Below are 16,219 nucleotides of genomic sequence, written 5' to 3' on the forward strand. Positions count from 1 at the left end.
ACGAGGCAATCCAACCCCAGTGCTATTCCGCCCTTATGTGTCATGGCTGCCAGTCCCAGTCTTTCAGTGGGTCTGGAAGTCCACACCAGCCAGCTCGGGCGCCACCAATGTTTCCATACTCAAGAATGCTACAGTTCCCCTCCCTTTACTACCGCCCCAAAGCCGTCGTCAAGAAAAACCTGCGTTGCCAGCTTGCCCCAAAGTAAGATGGCTGCCAGCGTCTATTCTCTCCTCCGAACGTGAAGCTATCTACTTCCCGCTTAATGCCTCTGCCAGGCTGCCCTCAACTAGTATGGCTGCTCTGGCTCATGCCTCACTATGGTCTCGAAGCCGCCACTAACCGGCCAGGTTCCGGGAGGCGCTGTTCAGGATGCAACCACCCCCGCCCGTCTCTCCCCTCCCCCACGCCCGCGGCGGCGGCGGCGGTGGCTGAAGCCCGGATGCGGCGCCGTGAGACAGGCCCGGGAGAGCGGCGCGGATGGATCCAACATGGCGGCGCCGAACCTGAGCCGAGAGTGAGGCGGAGGGGCGGCCGGAGTGGGGAGGGGGAGTCGAGCGGGACGGGGCGGGGCCGGGCGGGGCCGCTAAGGGTTTGGGGAAGGAAAGTGGAGGGGGAGGCGGTGGCGACGTCCAGCTTGAGAACCTCCAGAGAGGGAGGTGACGGGACGCTACCAGGTGGGGGAGGGGAGCAGCCGAGGGGGGCGTGCAGGGGAGATGGCAACTGTGGGAGAGGGCAGGGGTCGAGGCGCAGGAGTGGGAACATGGGGCGGGGCGTAAACAAGGGCCCGGACTGGGCAAGGCCAGGGGTATTAGAGAGGCCGAGGTGGGGAGTGGAGCCGCGATCTGGCCTGATAGAAAGGGGTATAGGAGCTGGAGGGAGAGGCTGAGGGTTTTAAGGGGAAGGGGGCTTGTGGCATGTGGTTGGAGGGAGGACTGGACTTTTGTGAGGGTTGTTGAGAGGAGGTGGGAGGTGAGAATTGGACTTTTGAGGCTTTGTGGAGGGAGGTTTTAAAAGTGTTAAATTGGAAGTGAGAGGGGGAAGGGCCTAGGGGTGAATTTGGGTGAAAAAAGGAGAAAACGAAGGTTTAAGGAATGGACAGAGTGTCGGTGTGCCGAGGTAAAGAAAAAAGTGAGAGAGTAGGAGGAAAGTTTGGGAAGAAAGGGATTGGGATGAGAGATAGGACAGGGGAGCTGCTCGGGTGATAGAGGTTCGGGGTTTCCCTTTCCCCTGTGGATAGGAAGAGTGCATGTTAAGCAGCATCAGTTGCAGCCAATTCCAATTGCCAGGCCCTTAGCTTTTAATGGGGTGGGAAGGGCAAAAGGGAATGGTCATGTGGGTTTTGAGAACTGGGATTGAATGAGGGTTCAACTGGGTTTACTTTCCTAAAGTGTTCCTACCTTATTGCTCCCTTGTTTTTCCTAGTTACAAAAAGAAGGAAAAATGGGGAAACTGCTAGTGAGTGTGGAGGAGTGAAGGACTTTTCTAGTTTTTAACAATTAGCAATACAAGAATGGGGAAATAGATATGGCTGTATTGGAGCCCTGCATGCTAAGGTGAAGGCTCTGAAAGTCTGAGGAGGAAGACAGAAAAGACGGCTGGCATCTAGAAAGGCCAATTAAAGGAGCCCTTTAGTTTCCAGACCCTTTTTTTTTTTTTGGTGTTTAAGTGCTAGAAGGGAGGGAGTCAGTAGGCATACTTCAAAACAAACAAGATCTCTGCTTAAAAGTATATGTGTGAGTGGATGCTGCCTCAGTGGATATTTTGTATTTGTGTGCAATGGGGAAAATAGAATTTGGAGGATAGTTCTGGACTGTTAAGTGATGGGAAGAAAGTGCCTTTTTTTTGGGGGGGGGGCTATAACCACTTTCTCCTCACAATTCTCTAAAGATGAAAGTCAACATTAATATGGTAACAAAATAGGTGGAATAAGGTATTGAGGAGGTTATCAGAGCGTAATAATGGGTTTTCCCAGAAGTTGCTGAATTTGTATTTGCCATGAGCCATTGGGACTAGGAATTCTTGAAGTTGGTGTTTGTTTTGTGAATTGACTAGGAGAGAGGGAGCCCTGGGGATTTTGTTATGGGTTAGTTCTCTTCTCTTCTTTATCTAGGAGTGGATCAATTTGTTTGAAATAGCTTTAGGCTTCTCTGTGAGTTTTTGAGACTGAGATTGACTAACTCTATTGGTCTTCAAGATTTCAAAATAAAGCTTGAAATTTGACTCCCCCCCTTATTTGTTTTTGTTTTTCTGCTGGCTTTGAAACTTGTGCTAGGAAGAGACTTCGGAAATTAAGTTTCTTGCAGAGGTAAGTCTAGAACTTTTTATTGTTCTCAAACAATGGAAATGCCATAGAATTGTATTGGGGTTGATCCCAGTTGTGGGGAAGATGCCAGGGAAAATGAGTTTTCACTCACCCAACAGTACATTAAAATCTGTTCCAGTCACTATCTCTTCAGCTAACTGGAGTTTAGGAGATAAAAAGAAAGGGGAAATTAGGTGTCTTGGGACAAGCCCCCAGTTTTGGTTTATTATCTAGTCTTTTTGGTCAGCTCTGGGAAAATAATTTTTTAACATATGGAAAGCTGTGGTCTAGTACTTTGTCTACTGTTTTGCCCTTTGAGCGTTCCTGAGGCACCTTCCTTGCTTGGTAAACTTACTCTCTCTCCTAGCTGTTCAGAGTTCCTGGAATCTTCTTTTGAAAACATACTATGTAATCTGACTTCCAGATATTTGGTTACATTTTCCTAATCCCACCAGCAAGAAAGCTATGTACTCTTTGCTTTCTTTAAGATTTTCCATGTGGATTTCACTCCAAGCTTCAAGATATCATTCACTCTTTAGTTCTTCTACATGACTTTCCCCTAAGGGCTTTTGAAAGTCAGATATCTGTGAAATTACATCTATCATCTCTGTTGAGAAGAAACTAGACTGCTATTTTCATTTTTAAGACATTACTGTTTTACTTCTTCTACATGTTCTTCCTCTCAGGAAGAACATGTAGAAGAAGTAAAACAGTAATGTCTTTCTTGAGAAAGTCGGAGTACCTCAAAAGGTACAGATATTATCCCTAGACGGGATGAGACTGGATTGCTTGGACATGGAAACCCAACAGAATATGACCCATCAGGAGGGGAATCCTGTAGATACATATAGACTCTCAGTTGACCCTTGACTGACTTGGACCTTCCTAAAGAAAAACGTACACACTAGAACTCTGGGAAGTATAACAATTTATCAGAATAAAGAATTATTCTTGGTAAATAATATATATGGCTAAAAAAAAAGAATTATTCTTGGGAAGCTGTAGTGGGGGGACTCATATATTAGTATCCCAGCCAGTGGGATCCATCTGGCAGTGTTTCAGATACCAACACTGAAGTTCTTTATGGTTCTCTGGAGGGGACCATTCTCCTCACTATTCTGATACCGTTCATCTAGGATCTGTATATTTTAAGCTGAGCTCCCTTGCTTTACTGCCACAGAAAGCTGAGTATATTTTGGTTTAAGAGGAAGTTGGTCACATTCTTTTAATCCTGAAGCTGGATAGATTCCTATAGCCCCCTTCTGAGTTGCTGAGTGAGTTAACTCAAAATCCCAGATGATAATTAGGTGGGGAGGGATGTCTACTAGCCTGTATGCCAGCCTCCTGACATTTCTCCCAAGGACATGGCCTTGGGAAACTTTCACTTCTGCTAAGTTTTGCTTCATTGAATAAGCAGTATAAGTCTGATCAGCAACTTAACCAGAAGGGTTTACTATGAGTCTAGTTTTAGGACTTGAAAATGACCCTGAGACTGAAGAGCAGGATCCTTTGTGTCTGTCTTGAAGAGGATATTCCAACCTCCCACCCCCCACCCCCATCTTTTCTCGCTTTGGTATTGGGAATTGAATCCAGGGACACTTTATCACTGAGTTATATCCCTAGCCAAATTTGATTTTTTATTTTGAGATAGGGTCTCACTGTGTTGCTAAGGCTGGTATGGAAGTTAGAATCTTCCTGCCTTGGGATTACAGGTGTGTGCCACCGTGCCCAGCTGGTATTTCTTTTATTCTCATAGAACTCCAGATTGAACTAGATCAGAGTAGACCTCTGGGATGGGGCAGTAGGGAGTAGAGCATTACCCTGCAGTTCACCTGAATGACAACAGCAGTAAAGAGGAGCCAGGGCTGGGGTGGGATGGAACTCCTTTGTGTTAGTTAAACCCTAGAGTTAAATGAGCCTATGCTTGACTGGCCTTTCTTTTATTCTGGAATATTGTTTGATAGGTTTGGGTTGGAGGGACTTAACAGCTTCCTTCTCTAGGTCTAGTGTGGAAAGTCATGTGCATTCTTTTGACCATTCATCATGTTCCACCTGGAAGATGGATATGGACATTTTGAGCCAGATAATTCTTTGTTGTGGGGGACTGTCTTGTGCATTATGGGATATTTAGCAGCATCCCTGGCCTGATTACATGCTGGTTCCCTACACATGACAATTAGAATTGTCTCCAGACATTACCAAATGTCCCCCAGGGGGTACAAATTTGCCCCAGGTTGAGAACCACTGACCTAGAAGTTCTGATGATTCCTGGTACCTTGACTGATTCAGCCTAGGATCTAGCACTTAAAGGTGGCTATCCACACCCCCCTCAGATGTAGATTTAACTCAGCGAATTAAGGTCTATTGTAGAGTTGCATCTGTTGATGTGTGGTTAGGACCACAGTCATATTTTGCTCTGTTTTCTAGTGGCAAAATATGTGGGGACACTATTTCTTCATTTCCTGGGGTTTAAGGATACTTTGAATTAGGGAACACTGGAGCAACCTATTTTTCTGATTGGTTGAATGTGAAACCTGCCCATCTGCTTTCTCTTCGATCCTCATAATCAACAGCTGGCCCAAAGGAACAGGTGGGATAGGGAACTTGCAGAAGTTGCACGGGCTCTTAGGAGGCTCAGTTTTCTCCTGATGCCTGCTATGAGTAAGAAGTTATTTTTCTACAGCACTTCCATTAGTACCCAGTGACAGCAGCAGGTGAAACAAGAGGAAGAAACGAGGAAAATCAGTCTGTTGTTGAATAGTTATTTTTCCATGTTTTGGGTGGAAAATCTGGGCTTTCCAAACTATGTATGGGTTATATATCTTTCCACATACCAGAACCCATGGTCTGGGGTTGATTCCAGGAGGGGCCTCCCTTTTTCTTAAGGGGATAAAGCTCTCTGTGCTTCCATCTTTGATTTATTGAAGGAGAGGGACCAGGTCCTTCCTACTAGCTCTTCTACTTTTTGAGTCCTCATTGGCTTGGTTCTTATGAAGTAGCTTATCATTTTATTCTTTCTTTTTCAGTTTTGGGGATCAAACCCAGGGCCGCTTAACTATTGAGTTACATCCCCAGCCCTTTTTATTTTTTACTTTGAGACATGGTCTTGGCAAATTACAAGGCTGATTTTGAACTTGTGATACTCCTGCTTTAGTTTCCTAAATTGCTTGGACTACAGATATGTACCACCATGACTAGCCCCTCATACTGAGCAGGTACCCTGCTGCTGAATTATACTCTCAGGCCCTCATTCTCTTTTCTAGTTTAGCCTCAGTTTCTTGGTGTATACAATGGACAGAACAGCCTATTTTATTGGTGAGAAGAGGGTGTGGTGTGATGTGGGTAGTTCTCTGGCCTAGAGGCAGCTCCGCCTGCCAGTTCTGTCTGCATGGTAACTGAGTTATGCATGTCTATTTTTAATGGGGTTCTCTCACTCTTGGACTTTTGTGAGTTTGTTTCTTAATGTTATTGCTTGTGGTGATCTCTTAGAGATTAGATTCTATTCAGTTCAACAACAGATTGCTCCAACAAATGCCACACTTTGTCCTTTGCCAGGCACTAGAGAAATAAAGGTGAATTTTACTTAGTCCCTCTCCATGAATTGCTCAGGATCTAAAGAGATAATAAATATAAAAGAAATATGCATAGTGTTCCAAAAGAGCACAGTAGAGGACTACTTAACCCAGCTTGGGGGTGTAGAGATTGCATTTTGAAAGTAGCATCTGAGCTGACTTTTACAGTAGGAGTAGGAGTTAGCCATCTGAAAAAGAGTGGTTATGTGGAATAAAGGGTGAGGGGCATTTAGGCAAAGGGAATAACCCGAAGAAAGGTGTAGAGAAATGAATTACATACTGTATGTGAACTATAAACACATAAATGTATAATGTTGGAAAATAAAACTGATAAAGAATAAAAAGTGGATCTGGATGCAGTGGTGCACACCTGTAATCTCAGTGACTTGGGAGGCTGAGGCAGGAGGCTCATGAGTTTGAGACCAACCTCAGCAATTTAGTGAGACCCTGCCTCAAAATAAAAAATTTAAAAAGGGGGTTTTTGTGGTGGTGTATGCCTGTAATCTCAGCTACCCAGGAGACTGAGGCAGGAGGATCACAAGTTCAAGGCCAGCCTTGGGAAAAAAAAAAAAATGCTGGGAGTGTGGCTCACTTGTCTAGCATGCTGGAGGCCCTGGGTTTGATCCCCAGGATGTGGGCTAGGAGGAATGGAATGTGGTGGGAAATGAAGTTAGAAAAGTCAGCCTGATCTTGGGTGGCTTGGTATACTGTAAAAGGAATTTGGAGGTTTCCTATAGGTAAGGAGAAGGCTGTAGATGAGTCTTAAGTAGGAAAATGATGTAGTCAGTTGTGCATTTTAGATAGCTAACTCAATTAGATGAATTTAGGTGGGTTAAGTTTGATGTCTGGGGGTCTAGAAGTGTGGCGGAGTGGTAGAGCACTTGCCTAACGTGCACAAGGCTCTGTGTTTGATCCCCACCATTGAAAAAAGAAAGAAAGAAAAAAGATTAGTGGTAGGGAGAACTTTTTAAAAGAGGCAGTAATCAGGCTGGGGTGTGGTGTGATGGCGATATAGCTCAGTTGGTAGAGTGCTTGCCTCACATATACAATGCCCTGGGTTTGATCCCTAGCACCACCAAAAAAAAAAAAAAAAAAAAGAGGCAGTGATCCAGGCGAGAGACCATAGGAATCTAAAATATGGCAGTGGTGGTAGAAATGACAAGGTAGAGGAGATTTAAGAAATATTTAGAAGTAGCTGGATGAAGTGGTGCATGCTTGTAATCCCAGTGACTTGGGAGGCTGAGGCAGGAGGATCATAAATTCAAGGCCAGCCTCAGCAACTTAGCAAGACCCTTCTCAAAATAAATAAAAAGGACTGGGGATGTGCTTCAGTGATTAAGTGCCCCTAAGTTCAATCCCTGGGACCAAAAGAAAAAAAAAAATTGGAAGTAGTCTCAGTAGGAATCTAAAATTGAAACTGATTAGGTGATTGGAGCTTGTGGTCAGAGGGGTGGAATAGTATTGGGTGATACCTTCTGGCAGTGCAGTAAGTATGAAGTGACTAGAGTGCAGGTGAAAGTTGTTAGACTGGAAGATTGGTTAATGACTGGGTCATTGACATCAACCAGGATGACTGATGAACTTTGTGAATCAAATGCCAGATTATGTAATGAACATAGGGCTGTGTTTGGTCAGTGGATGTGGTTTGTAAATGACATCCATGAGAAGTTAAAAGTTGGTATATCCAGGCTGGGTGTGGTGGCACATACCTGTAATCCCAGCAACTCAGGAGGCTGAGGCAGGAGGATCACAAGTTTGAGGCCAGTCTCAGCAACTTAGTGAGTCCCTAAGCAATTTATTGAGACCCTGTCCCCCTGCATGTTAGGGTCTGTAAACAAGTCAGGATGGCGCCTGGCATTTTGCCAGAGGGAATGGTTTATGAAGTAACGCCAGCGAGCCATTAAGTGTGGAGATTCCTTATTGGTTGACTGCTGTATCTAGTTTATGTTAATTAAGATAAGCTGTATGGAATGTATATATACCCCTCCTGTCCTACAATAAACGGCTCCCACTCCTGCTGTATCAATCTACACAAGTTGCTCGTCACCCCCCGGTTATTTTGCTGCAGCTGGACTGCGGCACCTGCAAAAAGCAAAAAAACAAAACAAAACAAAAAAAAACTGGGGATGTGGCTCAGTGGTAAAGCACCCCTGCGTTAAATTGTTGGTAGCAAAAAAGAAGGGTATATTCAAATGATGTGAAGATTATGGGAACATAAAGTTTACAGAGTGATTTTACATTTATTTTCTCATTGGATTGGTAACAACTCTGAGGAGGTTTTTTTTTTTTTTTTCATCCTTGTTTTAAGGATGAAGGCACTGAGACTTTCTGATAAGTGACTTGCCACCCAGCTCCACAGCTTGTTAATGAAACAATATGGTCATAATTTAAACTAGTTAATACTAAACATTTTCAGTTTACCTATTCATCTGATGCAGTTTCTGTATTAGAATTAAGAATTAATTCTCTACTTATAGATTTTGCCTGTGTTCAAGAAGTGAACTGTTTGAGGAGAGGGAAAAGCAGAGTTTTGGGGCAAGAGATACATTCAGGGTAATATGTAATAGTAACTTTTGCTGAATATGTAGTATTAAAATTGCATAGACACTCTCAGGGTAAGAGACTATTTCTCCAGTAAGATCTGGACTCGGGCTGGGGTGGTGGCTTAGAGGTAGAGTGCTCTCCTGTGCATATGTGAGGCACTGGGTTCGATCCTCAGCACTATTTAAAAATAAAGATATTGTGTTCACCTATAACTAAAAAATAAATGTTTAAAAATTATATAAAAAAAGATCTGGACTCAGCATCATCTGTTGAGTATGGAGAGCTCTAGGGTTTATTTATTCTTTATTTTTGGACTGGGATTGAACCCAGGAGTGCTCTGCCCCTGAACTTCATCACCAGACTTTTTTCTTTTGAGGCAGAGTTTTGACAAGTTGCACAGAATGGCCTGGAATTTGTGATCTTCCTGCCTCAGTCTCTTGAATAGCTGGGATCACAGGCGTGCACCACCATACCCACCTACTGTTTATTTTTAATAAACACTTTAAAAATAGTTAATAAACATGTATTAAGCAGTATACTGCGCCAGAAATCATGTTAGGCACTGGGAATATAGGAATGAAAACACTAGTTCCTCCCATTGAATGGCTCACAGGTTCTTGCTTTATCCTTACAGTATACTGGGAATAGCAGCTGTTGAACAGGGATTCTGGAAAGCACTGTGTTCCTGAGCCCCCATCATGGCGGGCCTAAAGAGGCGGGCAAGCCAGGTGTGGCCAGAAGAACACGGTGAGCAGGAGCATGGGCTATATAGTCTACACCGCATGTTTGACATCGTGGGCACCCACCTGACACACAGAGATGTGCGCGTGCTTTCCTTCCTCTTTGTTGATGTCATTGATGACCATGAACGTGGACTCATTCGAAATGGACGTGATTTCTTATTGGCACTGGAGCGCCAGGGACGCTGCGATGAGAGTAACTTCCGCCAGGTGCTGCAGCTGCTGCGCATCATCACTCGCCATGACCTGCTTCCCTATGTCACCCTCAAGAAGAGACGGGCTGGTAAGGGTTTATTGGCGGTGAGGGCAGTGGAATCGGGAAGAGTTGTAGAAAACCAGGAGTGAACAGCATAAGAGTCAAAGAGGGAGGCTTTGACCCTGGGGAGTTCCTAGGAGAATCAGTTTTGAGGCCCATTGGGAGAAGGAAGGGTGTACTTTTTCCTGAATGTTTTCTTCTTTCCCTACAGTGTGCCCTGATCTTGTAGACAAGTATCTGGAGGAGACATCAATTCGATATGTGACCCCCAGAGCCCTCAGTGATCCAGAACCGAGGCCTCCCCAGCCCCCTAAAACAGGTGAGAAGATATTACTCCTCCTGATTCCATAATCAAGCAAGAGGACACTGATCCCTTCACATTCCTGGCTTTGCCAGCTTAAATGAAAGGATGCTGTCCCTCCACATCTAGTCCTATGAAAATTCAGGTGAGCTGTTAATGTTTCACCTTGGTCTTGTGTTGCTTTCATATATCCTCCTTTCAGGTCACATTATTGATGCTGATAAGTCTACATGATTCCTTCTGCATTCCAAGAGTCAATTTCTGCCTTTAACTTATTTTTTGTTCTCTTTTACATTCTTGTCAGTGCCTCCCCACTATCCTGTGGTGTGCTGCCCGACTTCGGGTCCTCAGATGTGTAGCAAGCGGCCAGCCCGAGGGAGAGCCACACTTGGGAGTCAGCGAAAACGCCGGAAGTCAGTGACACCTGATCCCAAGGAAAAGCAGACATGTGGTGAGGAAGTTTAAGGGTTCCAGAGGTAGAGTAGACTTGAGGGAAAATAGTGTTATTAATGCAAGGCTTACATTTTCTTCCCCTGGTACTAGGGATTGAACCCAGGGGTATTCTACCAGTGCACTACATGCCCCGCTCTTTTATTTTTTTGAGATAGGGTCTCGCTGAGTTGCCCAGGATGGCATTCGAATTTGCAGTCCTCAGTCACAGGGATTACAGGTGTGTGCCACCATGCCAGCTGCAAGGTTCACTTTGATTGTTGGCACAAAGTGAGACTGAGTGATTTAGTCTGTGGAAGAACTCTATTTTTGTGAGATTTTATAATATATATATTATATATATATATATATATTTTTTTGGTGCTGAGGATTGAACCCAGGGCCTTGTGTATGGCAAGCACTTTACCAACTGAGCTATATCCCCAGCCCAGCAGTGTACATTTTAACTTTTTATTTAACAGTAGATCAAAGAGATGCTGATATGACACCCTTATTGTAGGATGAACCAATCAAGATAATTAAAATGAACCTTTATCCTAATTAGAAAAGTATCTCATAAGCATGGTGCTGTTTGTGAGTGATGGGAGATGATGGTGACCTGGGCATATCCCATTTAAGGGAACCTGTAAAATCACACAAGAATTTCAGAGATGCATAGAAAAGAAATTGTCTTGGGGAAAATAGAGAAGCTATCAGGTGACGTTCCCTGCTTTACCCCATTCAGCTTTTCAAACTTAAGTTGTAAACTTCCAACTCACTTGTAACCTCTTCTGCTCTGTATTTTCTTTACCACAGACATCAGACTGCGGGTTCGGGCTGAATACTGCCAGCATGAGACTGCTCTGCAGGGCAATGTCTTCTCTAACAAGCAGGACCCACTTGAGCGCCAGTTTGAACGCTTTAACCAGGCCAACACCATCCTCAAATCCCGGGACCTGGGCTCCATCATCTGTGACATCAAGTTCTCTGAGCTCACCTACCTCGATGCATTCTGGCGCGACTACATCAATGGCTCATTACTAGAGGCACTTAAAGGTGTCTTCATCACAGACTCCCTCAAGCAAGCTGTGGGCCATGAAGCCATCAAGCTGCTGGTGAATGTGGACGAGGAGGACTATGAGCTGGGACGACAGAAACTCCTGAGGAACTTGATGCTGCAAGCATTACCCTGACCTTTTCCCCTTCTTACTTCTTTGGGGACTGTTCCCACCACCCACCTCTGGAGCTTACATACTGTTCTGGGGTTTGTTCTCTACCCTTCCAACCAATCACACCCCTGCCTTTTTTTTTTTTTTTTTTTTAAGACAAAGGAAAATGGAAGTGGTGTTCCCCATCCCTCCCTGCACCCATGTGCCTGGGCTTCCCCTTTGTTTCCTGTTTTCACTTACCCCCTAATGTGTGTCTCTACAGCCACCTTACCACTGAGCCGTAAGACAAATGTATAGGGAGAAGCGAAGCCTATAGAACAGTCTTTGTAAGGGACTGAAGTGAACACTGATTTTGGGTGCACTGAGGGGTTATCAATACTTCTGGCTTTATGAGGGCTCTTAAATTTTGTCTGAAAAACCAAAGGGCTGCGAATAAGGGAGCTATGTGGAAGGTGGGACTCTGAAGTGTATTTTGGAACTTAATCACCACCCTCTTCCAAATTATAGAATTTTTTTTAAAAAAGAAGAAACTGTGGCCCTTTCCACTCTCTCCTGGCCTCTGGTGCTGCTCCTCTCTGCCTCCTTTTCTCCATTCCATGGCTTGAAACTGCTGCCTGGTGTGGTCCTTCCTTTTTCCCCCTTTGTCAAATCCTCTTCAAGGGAGTAACAGATAAGAGGACTGGGTCAGCCTGATCACCCCTCTCAATTGTGATGTGTGTGAACACACTCAAATACAAGGTGGATAGAGAAGAGGCTGCTGATTAATATACACTCCCCCTGGAAAGGGGAAGGGGGAGTGTGATACTTTCCTTCCATGTTAAAGTGAAAATAAATAACATACCCTGCAGCCCTTTTCCCCTTTGGTTTTTTTCTGGCTTGGGCAAAGGGCACCTTAGGATAAAGTGAATTCCTCCTTTTTCCTCCCCCCCCTCCTCTACCCTTACTCCCACTCCCATGCTTGGGAGAATGGGGCTGGGATATGCACTGAGTGTTGCACTTTTTTAGGTAGGGAGGCAAGCTGAATGAGCCAGGAGGTCCAGAACTCAAGCCTAATCCAGTAGGTACAATACCACCTCTCCTTCCAGCTCCTAAAGGAGATGTCCAGACCCAGACTTTATGATTATTATTATTTTTTCAATGCCAGTGCTGCTCAGTCCTCAGCATAATTTCAGTTTTCATGAAATAAACAGTGACTATATAAAATCCCATTTTTCTGAAAATGAAATCTCAGCTCAGGTGAAAGTTTCTTCTTTACCAAGAATTTGATTCTGTGTTCTATTGAGAATCAAGGTTCTCCAAGTGAAGGAAGCCGTGCTTGGATCCTCCTTACAAATCACAGTAGCATCACCTCACAATGTGGTGGTGTGTGTGTGTGTGTGTGTGTGTGTGTGTGTGTGTGTATCTGCCTGTCTGAATTCATGAAAGTCAAAACTTAAGACTGTGGGTGACCCAAATTGCCATAGAGGTCAGGCCTACGATGCTGGAACACAGGCAGATGCTGGCGCAACTTTTGCAGAAAGTTGAGGTCAATTCGGGCAAGGCAGAGTCCTGGCCCTTCAGAGCAACGGGCCACCACTGTTCCCCAGGGGTCTACCACCATGCTGTGGCCATAACTTGCTCTTTTCTCATGATGGCGTCCACACTGTGCAGCTGCTACAACATAGCACTGAGTTTCAATGGCACGGGCCCGAAGCAATACCTGAGGATGAGATATGTGTTAAGTACATGTAGCAACTACTAGGGAAGTGATAGGAAATGAATGTTACAGGCTGATCTACTCATTAAAACCATTGTATTTTGGTACTGGGGACTGAACCCCAGATTCTTTACCACTGAGTACATCTCCAGCCTTTTAAAATTTTGAGATGGGATCCTGTTTTGTAAGTTGCAGAGACTGGCCTCAGACTCGCAATCCTCCTGCCTTAGCCTCCCAAGTAGTTAGGATTACAGGCAAGTGTTACTGGCTGTGCACATTGTAACCATTCTGATAATTAATTAGCAATGATTTACCAATACCAAATTAACTGTATGATAATGTGAAAGGGAACTATCTAAAAAATGAATTTTCCCACTAAGTGGGAATGGGAAGAAAAATCTTTCAACTAGTTAGGCTAAAGGAGAATGAGGTTAAAAGAAGGCCCTTGCCAGGTGTGGTGATGCAAACCTGTAATCCCAGGGATTTGGGAGGCTGAAGCAGGAGTATCCCAAGTTCAAAACTCAGCAAATTAGTAAGGCTCTAGTCAACTTAGCAAGACAATAGTGCATGCCTATAACCCCAGCAACTCAGGAGACTGAGGCAGATCATTGCAGGTTTGAAGCCAGTCTCAGCAACTTAGTAAGATACTGTCTTAAAAAATAAAAAGGACTGGGGATGTGGCAGAGGGGTTAAGCACCTGTGGGTTCAATCCCTGGTACTAAAAACAAAAAAAAAAAAACCCTAAAGTTTTGAAGAGGTGTCCTCTTACCTCCCAGTGGGCAGGGCCTGTAACAGATCCAAAAGCTGAAGGGTAGGTGAGTATTTCTGCTCCAGCTTGAGCCAATGCCAGAGAGAGTTCTGGGAACCGCATGTCATAGCAGACAGCTAGACCAATCTGAAATGAAAAAGAGAATACTTAGCCTCCTTGTCCTTTTTGTCATAGTGTGTAGTACCTCCATTACCCCACTCCTCAGGGGTTTCTATATGCCATTACTACTTCAATATATTCCTATTCCCTTTTTTCTCCTTCCACTTCCATCTCATGACTCTTACCTTGCCTGCTGGTGTGCTGACAGGTGACTCAAGACTGGGCCCAGGCAGGGTAGAATTGCTTTCCCGCATAGGCTCCTGCCCTGGAATCTCTATATCACACAGATGTGTCTTCCTATAGGTGGCCACTATTGATCCTAGAGTAAGAGGGAGAAGAAATTCTCAGTGCTGGTGTTCTAGAAGCCCAAGTTAGCTGCTCCTCTCAAGGAGGAGATAGTACCAAACAAATCTGAAGAATCTGGGTTTAGATAGAAGAGCCTGGGAAGAGGCAGGCTAAAGGTTTATGAGATCTCACCCTTGCTGTTCAGAAGCACATGACAATTGTAGATTTTCTGAGTCTGCTCCCAGTCTTGGCCACGCTCATGGAAACCACCCAAGGACAGCCAGATTCCACATTCCCTGGGGGGAGGGGAGACTTGACAACTCTTCTCAAGGCCCTACTCTCACATCTGGCAATCCAAGAACACTGTCTATGGAAGATTCTACCTCTCCCTCCCCCTTTCCCCATACCTGGCAAGCTGGGTGTATTCTCCCAGAAGGTTCCCACTCAAAGGCTCAGACAGGCGTAGGGACTCTGCAGGGTCTCGAGCAATGTAATCAAATGCCTCAGGCAGGAAAGCCAAACAAGCACCCAGTCTGGCAGCTTCTCGAACCAGCTCAGCACATGTTTTGAAGTTCTGTTGCTTGTCTGGTGTAGATGTTACCTGGCACACTGCCACCAGGGGCAATTCCCAGGAAGAAGAGGAGTTGGCCATGGGCCTGGGTCTGTGAATGGCACAGACAGGATTAGATTTCCTAGCAGGGGGGAAACTCAAGTTTAATGACTTATGTGGGGAGGCAGGAAGGCCTTTTTTCTTTTTTTGGTACCAAGGATTGAACCAAGGGTCACTTAACCACTCAGCCACATCCTCAGCCTCCCAAGCCACTGCTGTTACAGATGTGCATCACCCTAACAGGCCTGACTTCGTTTTGATTCTGCTCTTATAGGGCATACTAACCCAGGGATAAGGGAGCTCCCCAGTTGAATGTGCTTTGGATGTCTTGATACCTCTGCTCCCCACCATTCAGTTAACAAACTGAATGTGAGCATCTACTTTGTGCCGGGCAGTACGGATATAATAAAACATGTTACCTGGGCTGGGCACAAAGTCCTGAGAGTCGAGATATCCAAAGTCCGGGACGCAGAAGGGACAGGAGCTGGTGATGACGTATGGTGATGAAGCCCAGCCTGAGAGAGGAAGGTGAAAAATCAGGACACCAACCCTTATTCATGCAATACATTTCTAGGATTCTCTGGCGTCTACCCTTCATACTGTTAAGGTGAATCAGGGCCCTGCCAGTAAAAAAATCACCCATGTCTTCAGAAACACTTTTTACTGTAAGTAATTACGGGCTATGGAAAGAGTTCATAAAGTGGGAAGATCGAGTAGGGTTCTTTGATGGCGCTTGAATAACTCAACTTCCAGTGACCTCACGTTAAACTGAAGCCCTTTTCCTCTGCCAAACGTTTCCGCAGATCAAAAGTCATCTCAGAGCCGGGCGCAAGCCTGTAATCCCCAGAGGCTGGGGAGGCTGAGGCAGGAGGATCGCGAGTTCAAAGCCAGCCTCAGCCAAAAAAAAAAAAAAAAAAAAAGCATGGCGCTAAGGAACTCGGTAAGACCCTGTCTCTAAATAAAATACAAAATAGGGATGGGGATGTGGCTCTAAGGTCGAGTGACCCTGAGTTCAATCCCCGGTTACCGCCCCCCTCCAAGGGAAACTTTTGTATCCCAAACCTCTGTTCTCGACTATGCACAGCTTTACTATCTCAAAGCACATTCACCCGGAACCTCTGAAGGGAAGTTCACCCTCCTTAGTCCTCCCCCAACCCCCGCGCCCCGCTGCCCACCCGGAGGTAGGCAAGGGGCAGAGGATCAGATCCCCCGACTCGCACCCCCACCCTCCACTTAGCGCGTCCTTCCCAGCCTCTCCTCGGGGCAGAAATCTCGGTTGCACAAGTTAAAGCACCGCAGGTGGAATTCACTGCAGCGGTCGGCACTGGGAGTAAGTCCTACATGAACGTAGAGCCAAAACCACGCAAGAGCGGACCCGAAGAACGTCCTGTAGCCAGCAGCGCCGGAGGAGTGGGCGGTAACTCCTAGACCGGACGTGACGCAAGG

General features: G+C 45.3%; 2 protein-coding genes across 11 annotated transcripts; one reads left to right on the forward strand and one right to left on the reverse strand.

Moving 5' to 3' along the window:
- Positions 1 to 299: 299 nt before the first annotated feature.
- On the forward strand, positions 300 to 12,161 carry Dedd (death effector domain containing). 4 transcript variants are annotated; one of them, XM_027950816.2, is made up of 6 exons: positions 300 to 515; positions 2,274 to 2,306; positions 9,054 to 9,442; positions 9,627 to 9,734; positions 10,021 to 10,167; positions 10,962 to 12,161. In XM_027950816.2, exons 3-6 carry the CDS (start codon positions 9,118 to 9,120, stop codon positions 11,336 to 11,338), a joined length of 957 nt encoding a protein of 318 aa, XP_027806617.1. In that variant the 5' UTR covers positions 300 to 515; positions 2,274 to 2,306; positions 9,054 to 9,117; the 3' UTR covers positions 11,339 to 12,161. The 4 variants fall into 4 exon arrangements, with proteins under 4 accessions (XP_027806617.1, XP_027806619.1, XP_027806618.1 ...); XM_027950817.2 differs by lacking the exon at positions 300 to 515 and adding an exon at positions 623 to 675; XM_027950818.2 differs by lacking the exon at positions 2,274 to 2,306.
- A 385-nt stretch (positions 12,162 to 12,546) lies between these two features.
- Nit1 (nitrilase 1) lies at positions 12,547 to 16,219 on the reverse strand. Of its 7 annotated transcripts, none has more exons than XM_027950813.3 (7): positions 16,149 to 16,219; positions 15,193 to 15,288; positions 14,571 to 14,825; positions 14,356 to 14,459; positions 14,064 to 14,197; positions 13,780 to 13,905; positions 12,547 to 13,013 (listed from the first exon to the last, which is right to left on the reverse strand). In XM_027950813.3, the coding sequence occupies exons 3-7, from the start codon at positions 14,813 to 14,815 to the stop codon at positions 12,747 to 12,749; spliced, it is 876 nt and encodes a 291-aa protein (XP_027806614.1). In that variant the 5' UTR covers positions 14,816 to 14,825; positions 15,193 to 15,288; positions 16,149 to 16,219; the 3' UTR covers positions 12,547 to 12,746. The 7 variants fall into 7 exon arrangements, with proteins under 7 accessions (XP_027806614.1, XP_027806613.1, XP_027806610.1 ...); XM_027950812.3 differs by having other exon boundaries at positions 16,068 to 16,191; XM_027950809.3 differs by having other exon boundaries at positions 16,115 to 16,183.

Source organism: Marmota flaviventris, chromosome 10, assembly GCF_047511675.1.
Source record: "Marmota flaviventris isolate mMarFla1 chromosome 10, mMarFla1.hap1, whole genome shotgun sequence".
Classification (NCBI taxonomy): domain Eukaryota; kingdom Metazoa; phylum Chordata; class Mammalia; order Rodentia; family Sciuridae; genus Marmota; species Marmota flaviventris.